The sequence below is a fragment of the Miscanthus floridulus genome, chromosome 1, assembly GCF_019320115.1.
Source record: "Miscanthus floridulus cultivar M001 chromosome 1, ASM1932011v1, whole genome shotgun sequence".
Taxonomy (NCBI): Eukaryota; Viridiplantae; Streptophyta; class Magnoliopsida; order Poales; family Poaceae; genus Miscanthus; species Miscanthus floridulus.
The window spans coordinates 135046185-135058908 of NC_089580.1; the positions used below are offsets into that span (position 1 = coordinate 135046185).

The 12724-nt window shown below is 44.1% G+C and overlaps 1 protein-coding gene across 4 annotated transcripts; it reads left to right on the plus strand.

Moving 5' to 3' along the window:
- Nucleotides 1-1897: 1897 nt before the first annotated feature.
- On the plus strand, nt 1898-8460 carry LOC136541926 (uncharacterized). 4 transcript variants are annotated; one of them, XM_066534121.1, is made up of 3 exons: nt 1898-2021; nt 2110-2204; nt 7476-8460. In XM_066534121.1, exon 3 carries the CDS (start codon nt 7538-7540, stop codon nt 8339-8341), a length of 804 nt encoding a protein of 267 aa, XP_066390218.1. In that variant the 5' UTR covers nt 1898-2021; nt 2110-2204; nt 7476-7537; the 3' UTR covers nt 8342-8460. The 4 variants fall into 4 exon arrangements, with proteins under 4 accessions (XP_066390218.1, XP_066390213.1, XP_066390226.1 ...); XM_066534129.1 differs by lacking the exons at nt 1898-2021; nt 2110-2204 and adding exons at nt 3894-4021; nt 4110-4256; XM_066534136.1 differs by lacking the exons at nt 1898-2021; nt 2110-2204 and adding exons at nt 3894-4021; nt 4110-4204.
- Nucleotides 8461-12724: the final 4264 nt, after the last annotated feature.

Here is a 12724-nt window from a genome sequence, read left to right on the forward strand (position 1 = left end):
TCAGTGCAAAATTTCATGGGCTCTTGGCTGCTTCTCCTACAACTAAAAAGAATAAAGTGTAGATATTTTTTTGTGCGACATTTGTTTTAGTTTGTCCGTCTGCCCACGCCTGCGATCCCCATTTTCCTTGATTGAATATTGTCTGTCGTATGATAGAGGAATCACAATAAAATAGGAAGTAGAAAATTATTGTGCTATCTATATACACATTGCATGTTTGCATGCGCCAGCATATATGACAACGAGCAAAAGGAAAGAGAATTAACACAGAAGGAAAGAGAATTAAGACAAAAGGAACATCTTTGTATTTCTAAGAACCTTACCAAACCTGCCTATATTTAATTACTTCCCCTCTTTACATTTGCAAAAGGGACAACTTTTTTCTCTTTTCATTTGACTTCACGCTCACGTGTTCCATCGTCCTCGCTTATTGTTTCTTACTGAAATTGTCCTTGGGTCTTTTCATTTTGAATTCTTTCCCTATATCCCCGTTCCCCAATCCATAGTCCATCGCGACAGTAGACACCAGACATCATTTCTTACGTAAACCATAGTTGATGTCATCTGTCTTCTATGGTTCAGCCTTCCAATCCTAAGAGTGGTGTATAATTTTATGGTGCACCTCTTGACTATCTAAGTAAGGAGAAGTTAGCACTGCAAAGGCTCAGAAAAGCTGCTGAGAAGGTCAATGTTGAGTTTTCCTCCACTATGCATACTAAAACCTATGTCCCCGTTTATCATTGTCGATGCTTTTGATGTAAATCAATTCAACATTAGCATGATCAGATATAAGTTTGAGTCTCTTGTGAGCAATCTTATAGAGGGACTCATCCTTTATATGATCTGTCTTAAGGATATTGGTGGGACGATGGACCCATGTTGAAATGTCGCACAAAAAAGTATCCGCGTTTTATCCATGATTTATTTCCTATGAATACATGCGGGTACTATGATAACACTAACTACATCAAATGAAAGATTAGAGAGAATTTGCATTGTCTCCAGAAGAATTTATTTACGAAGTTCTTTGGACTCTAGAGGTAGTTTTGAAATATCTATTTGCATGTCTTACCTCATATCCTAATTTAAAATTTTGTAGTTTAATTAGAATACTTAGGTGATTGTATATATATAATATCCAATATAAGAATAATCTATGCATGATCTTCTTGAAAGATTTCTGTAGTGTAAAGACATCTTCGTTTTTCATGCATGTCCATGCTAACACTACGGTAAAAATAAAAGGACAATATATCAATTAAAAAATAAAAACAAAACTCATGCTCAAAGTCAAAGAGATAAATTATGGATGCTTGAATTTTATCATCCATTATCTACCGGCATGCCTATAAAATAGATTGAATAAACAATTAAACATAGATAGAAAACTAAATTAATGAAAGGATCATTGCAAGACATCAATTATCTCATAGCTTCGGACAATATCGCAAAGCTACTAAAAACTGTAACTGTGCCCTTACCTTAAACATTGTCTAGATAAAATGGATTACAATGGAAGAAATGGATATCGAAGATTTCTTCCTACCAATATAAAACACTATCTTAGCCGCATTACGGAAATGTCTATAAAGTAGAGTTTGTGAGCCTACGACGCCGCGCACTCCGTGACTTTGTTAAATACATAAACTTTGTTTTTTGGATTAAATATTACTTTAACGTTGATATTTAATTTTTACAGTATTATTATCTTACTGTACGATTCGTGTGTTTTTAGTAGAAATTGTTATGGACGCACAGACACGATAGCTGGTGACTAAAAAAAATCAAAGTAGCACCCACGTCAGAGGCTGTGACGGGTAGGTCCCACCTCGAAGCAGACCTGTGGACCGCATCCACATGGCGGCCGCCCAACCCTCCAAACCCAGCTCCCTTCCATTTTCCACTGGCCGGCCATCCTCACCCCCGCCACCGCAGATCCCCAATTCGTTTCCTCCCACCGAGCCAAGCGGCGACGACGGCGGTCGCGGCGCCCCTTCCCTCCCTCCGTACCGCCGCCGCCGGTGAGTTCAGACGCTGATACCTCTCCCTTTCCTGTGATTCGAGTGCTTCCCCTTACAGCCGTCGCGCCCCTGCTCCGCTTTGCTTCAGACGAGCAGATTGGGCCGAGCACCTCTCCGGCCAGTAGCGGCACCGTCGCCGGTGCCAGGTCCGGGGCCGCCGCGCCGTGGGGCTCGCTGAAACGGGTACACGTTCTGCCTCCGTTCACCCGTTTCTCGCTCCTTGTTGCTTGAGCCGGTAACAAAATTAACGGTTCAGTTTAGGCGCGGTGGATGTGCGAGCTTGCTAACCTGGAAGCAAACGTTATGAATTATATGATCGCCCTTGTGTACTTCCCTTCTTAATTGACTTCCATGCGTGCATGCCTCGTCTAATTCTAGTGTGCCAAATGTGATTCGTCTGTTCCATCCGGTGACTTGCTGAACGGAATCTGATTGTGGACCGCTGGATATATTTTTTTTCCCAATTGGATTGTATCAAGATTGATCTGTGGATAAGAAGACCTAGAAAAATTTAGGTGCACATGCTGCAACCATCAGGTGTTGTTAGCTACCTGCGCATTAGATGGAGGTTACAGAGCTAGACTGTGATTTACACATGAGCATGGATGGCATCCAGCAAGCCTCTTTTGCATAAGATGTCCTTTGGTGCTAATTTTTCATACTGTACTCCCGCCATTCTAAATTACAAGACGTTTTGGCTTTTCTAGAACATAGCTTTTGCTATGCGCTAAATCCAGATACACAATAAAAGCAATGTATCTAGAAAAGTCAAAGTGTCTTATACTTTGGAATAGAGGAAGTAGTAATTAATAAAATTAGCTAACACATAGTGGAAAAGGGGGGTCAAATTGCTATTGCTAATCTAGTACAGAAACCGGGAAAAACTATGTCCAGCATACATTATTACCCTGTTCAACCTCAACCACTCTTCTAAGTAGTGTCCATAAGCTGTGTTTCTTTTTTTCTGAGAGGAGTGGTTGAATGCCCACATGTATTATGACCTACTTCATGTTGAGTTCTCCTAGAATATTTATGACCTATGATTGTCAGCATGGAGTTGAATAGTTCTCCTAGAATGTTTATTATGACCTATGATTGTCAGCATGGAGTTCAAAAGGTTGTTTGGTTAATCAGATATATGCACTGATTTCTTTTCTAGCTGTGATTAGGCTACAACAACTTTTCAGTTTCAAATTAGAGTTTGTATTATTTTCACTGAACATCATATGTTTCCCCATGCCCGTGCAATAATCAGTTATAGTGTACCAAGGAACATCTGAATGTAACCAAGTGTCTCAAAACCGTAACAGTTTAGCCAAGTAACTAAGCCTTGTCTGGCTAACACGACTGCCAAAACTTTTCACAATGCAGCCTTTCTCAGCTCAATATCTGGGTGTGGTTTCACATTATCCAGGCCTGGATATAAAAATTGGTTCTGTATCCTACTTATGTGTCTTTCTATTTCTTATTTATCAATCAAAGAAGTTGGTTTCCGGTGTGAGCTTGATTGTTTTTCGCTATTACTAGGTTGCTTCAGAGAAAGAAATTCTAGGGTATTTTTTATTTGATATTATAAATCTCAGTATTTTTTATATAAATTTAGTCAAACTTAAGATTATTTGACTCCTCAAATTACAAGATGTGCACTTATTTTAAAACGAGGGAGTATAAGCTTTTGAAGTACTTTGCATTCAAACCGGCCCTTACTACTGCAAAATTCCATGAGCTCTTGGCTGCTTGACTTTATTAAACCATTTTTTTTTTGAAAGTAGCACCCACGTCAGAGGCTGTGACGGGTAGGTCCCACCTCGAAGCAGACCTGTGGACCGCATCCACATGGCGGCCGCCCAACCCTCCAAACCCAGCTCCCTTCCATTTTCCACTGGCCGGCCATCCTCACCCCCGCCACCGCAGATCCCCAATTCGTTTCCTCCCACCGAGCCAAGCGGCGACGACGGCGGTCGCGGCGCCCCTTCCCTCCCTCCGTACCGCCGCCGCCGGTGAGTTCCGACGCTGATACCTCTCCCTTTCCTGTGATTCGAGTGCTTCCCCTTACAGCCGTTGCGACCCTGGTCCGCTTTGCTTCAGACGAGCAGATTGGGCCGAGCACCTCTCCAGCCAGCAGCAGCGCTGTCGCCGGTGTCAGGTCCGGGGCCGCCGCGCCGTGGGGCTCGCTGAAACGGGTTCACGTTCTGCCTCCGTTCACCCGGCTCTCGCTCCTTGTTGCTTGAGCCGGTAACAAAATTAACGGTTCAGTTTAGGCGCGGTGGATGAGTGGATGTGCATGCATGCTAACCTGGAAGCAAACCTTATGAATTATATGATCGTCCTTGTGTACTTTCCTTCTTAATTGACTTCCATGCATGCATGCCTCGTCTAATTCGTAGTGTGCCAAATGTGATTCGTCTGTTCCATCCAGTGACTTGCTGGATATTCCAGTCAAGAACGGAATCTGATTGTGGACTGCTGATAGATTTCTCCAATTTGAGTGTATCAAGATTTGATCTGTGGATAAGAAGATGTAGAAAAAATTTGGTGCCCATGCTGCAACGATCAGGTGTTGTTAGGCTACCTGCGCATGAGATGGCGGTGACAGAGCTAGAATGTGATTACACACATGAGCATGGATGGCATCCAAGCAAGCCTTTTTTTGCATAAGATGTCTTTTGGTGCGAATTTTTTATACTGTAGTAATTAATAAAAATTAGCTAACACATGTATTGCTAATCTAGTACAGACACCATGGAAAAAGGTCTCCAGCATACATTAGTACCCTGTTCAACCTCAACCGGCTCAACCACTCTGCTAAGTAGTGTCCATATGCTGAGTTTCTTTTTTCTGAGAGGAATGGTTGAATGTCCACTTGTATTAGGAACCTACTTCATGTTTAGTTCTCCTAGAGTGTTATGACCTATGATTGTCAGCATGGAGTTCAAAAGGTTGTTTGGTTAATAAGATTTGATCAATTTAGAAACTTATGCACTGATTTCTTTTCTAGTTGTGATTAGACTACAACAAATTTTCAGTTTCAAATTAGACTTCGTATTATTTTCACTAAACATCATATGTTTCCCCATGGCTGTCCAATAATCAGTCATACTGTACCAAGGAAAAATTGAATATACATTAGAATATAACCAAGTGTCTCGAAAACATAACACTTTAGCCAGTTAACTAAGCTTTGTCTGGCTAAAGCATCTGCCAAAACTTTTCACAATGCAGCCTTTCTTGGTTCAATATCTGGGTGTGGTTTCATATTGTCCAGGTCTGGATAAAAATTGGTTCTCTATCCTACTTATGTGTCTTTCTATTTCTTATTATCAGTAATCAAAGAAGTTGGTTTCTGGTTTGAACACTCAACTGCTTGATTGTTTTTCGTTACTACTAGGTTGCTTCAGAGAAAGAAATTCTATGGTAGGTGGTTGTTGATATTTTCCTTATTGTGCACACACTATGTTTGGTATTACCCCAATCTGCTTTGCTTGCAGCAATATCTTATTTTGTAGACAGGCTGAATATCTGCACTCACACAGTTCAAAAAGCCTATATCTCTTGTATAAAGCGTTTCAGGAAGCATTTTAGAGAACTGCAGCCATTGACTCTTTTATGTGTTTATCAGATGAAAAGCATCCACTCTGTAATTTATTTCTTTGGAGCATTTTTACTTTCAAGTGTGTCACAGCATACTCCATTTCGTAATTTGTGTTGTGCTTTTGTTTGAAGGGCGGGCCTGGTGCAAGCGGTAGAGTCTTACCGCCTGTGACCGGAAGGTCCCGGGTTCGAGTCGCGGTCTCCTCGCATTGCACAGGCGAGGGTAAGGCTTGCCACTGACACCCTTCCCCAGACCCCGCACAGAGCGGGAGCTCTCTGCACTGGGTACGCCCTTAGTTGTGCTTTTGTTTGGGAGAAAAAACATGAAACACTACAATACTACACTCCAGACATTTAAAAAAAAACTCAGTTTTGTGTATAGGTTCATAAGTTCTTTGTATTTGTTATAAGATCAACCACTTATCAGCACATGCTAATAGTTCAAGCAATGCATATGCTATAGCAATAGTGGATTGTTGAATGATGTATGATAGGCTTGTTAGAAGAATTTCCTAAAGTATACCTTGTTATTTAAGAACTTTTAGTTGGATAGAAATCTTTTCATTCACAAAATGGATCTACCTTTGTTATACATGTCAAATTTTGTTGACCTAGTGTTAGCCTAAACATTTAAACGGACTAAATGTTCACCTATCGTTTATTTATTTATTCGGGCTAAACGGCCATTAAACGAACGGTGATTAAATGGACAAGGCAAACTACCGTGTAGCGTTTACACAGTGTGTAAACGGCCGTGTAGGCGAAAAGTGCCTATTGGAAATGCTGTTTCGTAAATATAGTACTCAATTGAAAACCAACAGAAATGAAGGTTTAACACAAAGTGTCAGTATTACCTGATAAAGGTATATGTCATTGGCATGCACAGTTTCTCTAGAGAACTTCTTGGGTCTCTGTTCCTTTTGGGCTGCCTTTGAATGATTTTAGTGTAGCTATACAGTCTGGCCATATGTGAATTATGCACTAGTTAGGTGAGTTTAAGTCAACTGCACAATCTTTCTTTTACTCCTAAAAGTCTTGTAACAAGGATGCACTGGTAAGTGATATTGTCATATGGAACATAACATAATTGTCAGCTATATCTACATATTTGAAGCTTCCCAAGAGGCTAAGACTTCTTTAATTATTTTATTCTTGTATGTGGTTTGAATGCTTTCCACTTGCTAATTATGTTCAGTTTTCTTTAAATAACATGAGAAAAAATGTGGCTCCACATCTTAGCCTGTTGGTCTTATATAGTTTGAGTATACCATTACTTTGTTCATTAAGTTAATGTCTGCGAAGAGCACAATGTTTCTTTTGTACTATGTTTGGTTGATGATCCTGTGCAGTCATGCTTTAATTTTAGTAAAACTTGCTTAGTGATGAGCAATAGATTCAAACGACCCTTACGATTGTCACTCTATGCTGATCTCTTTGGTATTGATATCTCCTAAAATATGTTTCTGTTATGTGTCTTTGCTTTCCTATGCCTGTATGTTTGTGATATCTGAATAGTTATTTCTGTCCCTTGGCCTTTTTGAAGGAGGGTGGTTTAGAGTAAAAGCGCTAGTTAGCTGTGTGCATTCTTGTATTTGTATGACACTTTGTCATTTGGCCTTCTTTCTTGAAGAATGCTAATATTTCAAATGATCCCATTTGTACACACTCCCTTTGGTAATTAATATATACTTACACAGTGATCTGATTTGATCTTCCACCAACTTACATTCATCTTTCTAAGTTCTTATAGATTTCTGTCTCCCCTCTTTCTAAAATGCTAACATCAGCTATACATTGTATCTTTCTTATTATTGCCGTTGTTCTCTGTGGAAGCTCTGATACATGGTTCACTTGTTGTTTCAGGTCTACCCCCAAGTGAAATATTTATACAAGTGAAATCAGGGTCTTCAAGATAGCTTACTGAGATGTGGGGTTTTGCATCAAACGCTTGCGCATCTGGGCTGGGGAAGAAGAGTCCCCCAAATTGCACTTCTTTGAGTGCTGCTTGTTCTGACGATGAAGCATCCTCATGCACAAGCAGGGAAGAAGGCCTGGAATGCCCAATATGTTGGGAGTCTTTCAACATAGTGGAGAATGTGCCTTTTGTGCTATGGTGTGGCCACACCATGTGCAAGAACTGCATCCTAGGACTTCAGTGGGCTGTCATCAAAGTTCCAACTGTGCCGATCCAGCTACCATTCTTCATTTGCTGTCCCTGGTGCAACCTCCTGTCACTTCGCATACTTTACAAAGGGAACCTCACATTCCCACGAAAGAACTATTTCCTCCTTTGGATGGTCGAGGGGATGAATGGCGAGCGGGCCAGATCACGCCCAGGTATTCATAGTGAGCAACAGACTCCATGGCTCTCAAGCAGCAGCAGAGCAAATCGAAATGCAGGCTATTCAAATCCCACTAGACGCCACCTTCCGCCACCGGTTGACACGTTGCCCACCAATGCCAATCATGGCAACCATGGGGTCCCTCTGCTGAACGCAGAGAGGGTACAAGCTTCGCTGCGCAAGTCCTTGTCGTTCCTGGTTCACTTGACTGCCAAGTTTCCCCTGGTGTTCATCTTCCTCCTCATAGTGCTCTATGCGATCCCTGCCAGCGCAGCAGTCTTGTTATTGTATGTCCTTATCACTGTGCTGTTTGCACTTCCCTCGTTCCTGATACTGTATTTTGCGTACCCGAGCCTGGACTGGCTTGTTAGAGAAATCTTTGCCTGAGATTTCCTTGTCCGGGAAAATCTCAATGCTGTTGTTGGATCCGTGTAACTGAATTCTCCCTAGATTTTGTTGTAACTTGTAAGTGTGAATGTTATTGCAAAGTTTTGGTTTTGACCCCACCCCATGAGATGTGTTTACCTCAAGTCTCCATGGAAGGGTCCTCTGTTGCATTGCAAAACATCAGTGTGCTCTGTGCTGCTGGCATATATTTTGTTGCACAGGTGAGGTGCTCTGAGACTGAAGTTCAAGAGTATATGTTGGGTATCAGTAGATTAACTATCGCTGGAGTGCTTGGAATGGCAAGGAGTGTGGAGAGCCTGAAAATATTTCCCTGGATTTAGCATGGTTCTCCAAATATATTTGTGCCAAGCAGCCCAATCACTTTGTTGTCCTTAGAAGCGGGTAGTGGCAGTAACTTCTGAGTAAAACTGTTTGGCTGATGGTTTCTGCGGCTGATAAGCCAGCTAATGCTGTTTTGTTGTGAGAGAAAAACACTATTCTATGGCTGATAAGTTATGAACATCGCAATCACAGGACAAGAGGACTGCAACGAGCAGAGTGGCAGTGCCCGTGAAAGAAAACTAGCAGCGCACACTTGTTCGCTGTGGCATTATTAGATGCATGGGAGCAAGCAACTTGGCATGCCGGGGAGCCAAGTGGTTGATCGCTTGGCCGCCGAGGCGTGACGAATGATAGCAGCAACCAGCAAGTGAGCTGGCTACCCAACTTGGCCGGCATGAGTATCCCCGCAAATATACTCTTGTCATCTGCAACCCCAGTCCACACGCGTGCCATCGGCTTGGCATCTTGCTGGTCATCCTCGGCTTGCAATTTGGTGACCTCGACGCCCATGAACAAGGATGCAAGGCTGAAAGCAAAAGGAAAGTGTGGATCACGACCTCCCTCTTGGACCGTCGGGTCAAGAGCCAACGTCTAGGATTTCAGTTCCAGGAGACAGAACTGACACTAGATGAAGATCGTGGGCGTTGGTTTCTGATCCAACACACCTCCCAATGGAGGGCCATCCCAACACGTTGTAGTGTTGTACACTCGCTACCATTCCCTGACGGTTCCACAATCTATAAAAGCAACAACTTGATACATGCTTGTCTCAAGGGCGAGCTTTGTTTATTTTCCAAGTGTTACTTGGACCGTCTACTCTCCAAAGATGTTGAAATTTGTTCTCGCTTTACAAGGTAGAGTACACTTCAGTCTTAGCTGGACAATTGCATATTGGTCAGCTGGTCCATAGCAAGTGGTATCGGCTCACATCTACATCGCCAAGTTGCGAGCCTTTAAATCTTTAGTGTTTTCCCCCTCTTTTGCTTATATCAGAACTTTATTGAAAACAACTTTGCTATAATGTGGCCGAGCAAAATTAGTCTCCTCCCCTACACCGATTTTTTTTTAATCTTTTACAATTTTATCTCTTCCCCTGCTCCAACATCTTCCCCAATTCCGAGAAGCTAAGAGCAACTCCAAAATGCCTCTTTTTATCATTCTTTATTGGTGTGAATATAGATTTTGGTGAAAAAAAGCCCTCCAACAGATTCTTTAATTAGATCTCCAAATGTTACCGTCCTCTACTCTGGATTTCTCTCTAGCCAAAGGTAGAGATTAGGAATGATTCTCTAGAGTGCGCATAAGATATAAAGAAGCTGTTTGTCGGATATATGGGCCAGGTTACCCTCACCGACCATATATTTGGCGTGACGTTAGTCTGGCGGATGGAGAACGTCGAAGGATGAAGCCCACGAAGACCAGATGAATCCATTAGCTTGGAGATCACAACGTATCGAGGATATCCGGCGCCGTCGTATCGATAGTAGGATAGAATTGATCTGTTACGCCTTCCATGTAACAAACTAGCAATCCCATCTGTTAGCCGATCGCTCTCATTGCAACCCTACCCCCTCAACCTATATAAAGGAGGGTAGGGACCTCACGATCGGGATCAATCTCAACCCCTTTCATCCCATCTACTACGTAGCTAGGAGCAACTGTCCTGTAACCGAGCATACGAATACAAGAAGAGCAACACCCTTGACTGGACTAGGGTTTTACGCTACACAGCGGCCTTTACCAGTATAAATCTTGTGTCTCGTGTGCTACCGTCTGATTCCTCTTACGCGAAGCAGTTGCTAGGCATTACCGGAGCTAAATCATTTGACAGTTGGCGTGCCAGGTAGGGGCCTTTCGCACACAGACTAATATTGTGTTTCAAATGGGAATCATCTTCAACTTCGACGATGACGTGGAGAAAATACAGCCAAGCGGGAGGATCACCTTCAGCAACCTAGACTTCATCGCCGATCGGTTCGGGGACTTGTAGCTGCAAGAACCCGAGCCACCCGTGGAGGAGAAGGAGTAGCCTCCCCTGGTCTTTGCATTCTTTGCCAGACTAGAGGAAGCTGTAGGCGCAGGGCTGCGCGCTCTCGCCTAACACCTAAACCACTACGACTGTGGCATCTTCACCAAGATTGGTCGAGAACATGACCTCGACGCTGCGCTCCGAATATGGGAGAATCCATACTGGGTCCTATATTAGATTTACTGTGGCTACCCGACCACATTCTTTCTGATTTCTCGACCGGACTAAGGGATGCGGTGGCAACATACTCAAGTTGGCATTAACAAGCCTTGGCGGAACCCGCCAAATCTCGTACTAAGGAGAACCAAACCTATGATCAGGATTCTCCTGGACGTCTACGCAATCTCGCCACCCAATTCGTCAGGATGATCACCCATGGTGATGAGGTGATGGCCGAAGCTTCGGAAGAATGGGTTGACATCGACCCAAATGGTGAGCAACCCATCGTCGATCTCGATGACTTCGACTATGATCAGTTCCTCCTCAATTACTAGGGGTCGGATGAAGAAAAGGGAAAGGAAGAGGACGTCGAGCCCTCAAAGCAACGCAAGTGCTACATGAGCATGCAAGATCCCGAGTGACCTTGGGAGAAACTTGAGAAACTTGCACTGTATTGTCCTACTCCCCCAGCGGACGACACACCCACTCCCGATGCTTCTTATGAGACCAGCCACGAGGCTCGCCTCCGACTACTCTATTAGAACGATATGCTCGAGGCAAAGAACAACTGCCTTTGCCGACAACTTGAGCAGCCTTCGGCACACGACGGCCTTAGGCAACAAGCACTCACCTGAGAAAAAGCCAAGACTTAGCTGATCACTCTCAAGGAACGCCCATGATACTCCAACGTCCACCGAAGTTGGACGAAAAACAATCTCGATAGCTCGGGCACTAACCCTAGATCGTGAGAATCCAGAGGCGAGCCACGTAATGGCCACATGCGATCAGTGGCATCGTCCCTTGGGGGCTAAGGGTCGGTCCATGGGAAGTTCGAGCATCCACCGACATGAACACCGCCCGAGCCTGATCCATGGTTGGTTAGGAAAGGTGATCGGTATGCACGTTCGGTCATTGACGCGTGGCGAAGTGAGCGTTCCCCACATGACTCCTCCCTCTACCCCCTCCAGTGGTGGCAGCGGGTTCCTACGGTGGCTTCTCCCCAACACGCCCGACACGCACGCGCTCCTCCCCACGTGGCTCCTCCCTCTGTCCCCTTCGACGATGGCGAGGTAGGTGGTTCCTCCTCCTCCTCCTAGATCTACAAGTTAGGGTTCCACCGAGCTTCTCGTCTCTCTCTCTCTCCCAACTTTGGCAAGCTTCTCCTCTCTTTCTCTCCCAACTCCGGTGGCCTTAGAAAAAAGAGGGGCCTCGGGGAGGTGGGTAGGCCAGGAGGTGGGGATGGTGGCTGGGCAGTTCGAGGCCCTGGCGATGGTGGAGGTGGAGGGGCTAGGTCTAGGTGGGGGAGTCACAATCGTTCACCGGAGTTGGAGAAGAAAGCGACAGCGGGAGGGGGGAGGGAAAGATGGAGGCTGCCTTGGTGGGGCAGTGGGTGGCGACGGAGGCGAGAGCAAGCCAGTGCGGACGCCATGGCAAGAGGTGGAAGATGAACAGTGCATCGCTAGAAAGAAATGAATTTTTTAGGCGCCTAGAATATAGCATCTGCCCTATTTAGTAGTTCTTCCTATTCACATTTGGGGTGGGTAATGGTGTTTTTTCTTTGTTGGTTGTATGTTTTCTGTGTGTCGGTTTGATCAGTTCACTTTCCTATGGTGAGATTTGTACCAACAAGATGTGTCCCTTCTCCCTCTGAGCCAACTAGACGAAGAGGGATTGGCCAACATGGGGCGTAGGTGTTGTGCCCTAGATGCGTGGGACGCACTTGAAAATTATCTTGTCTACATAACAAAATCTCTACTTGAGCAACTAGGCTACATAGAGTCCAGTGGTTGTGATGCATTTAGGGGTTGTTTTGTATGGAACCCTAAGCCAGACAGCTTTTGCCAGGCAACAAA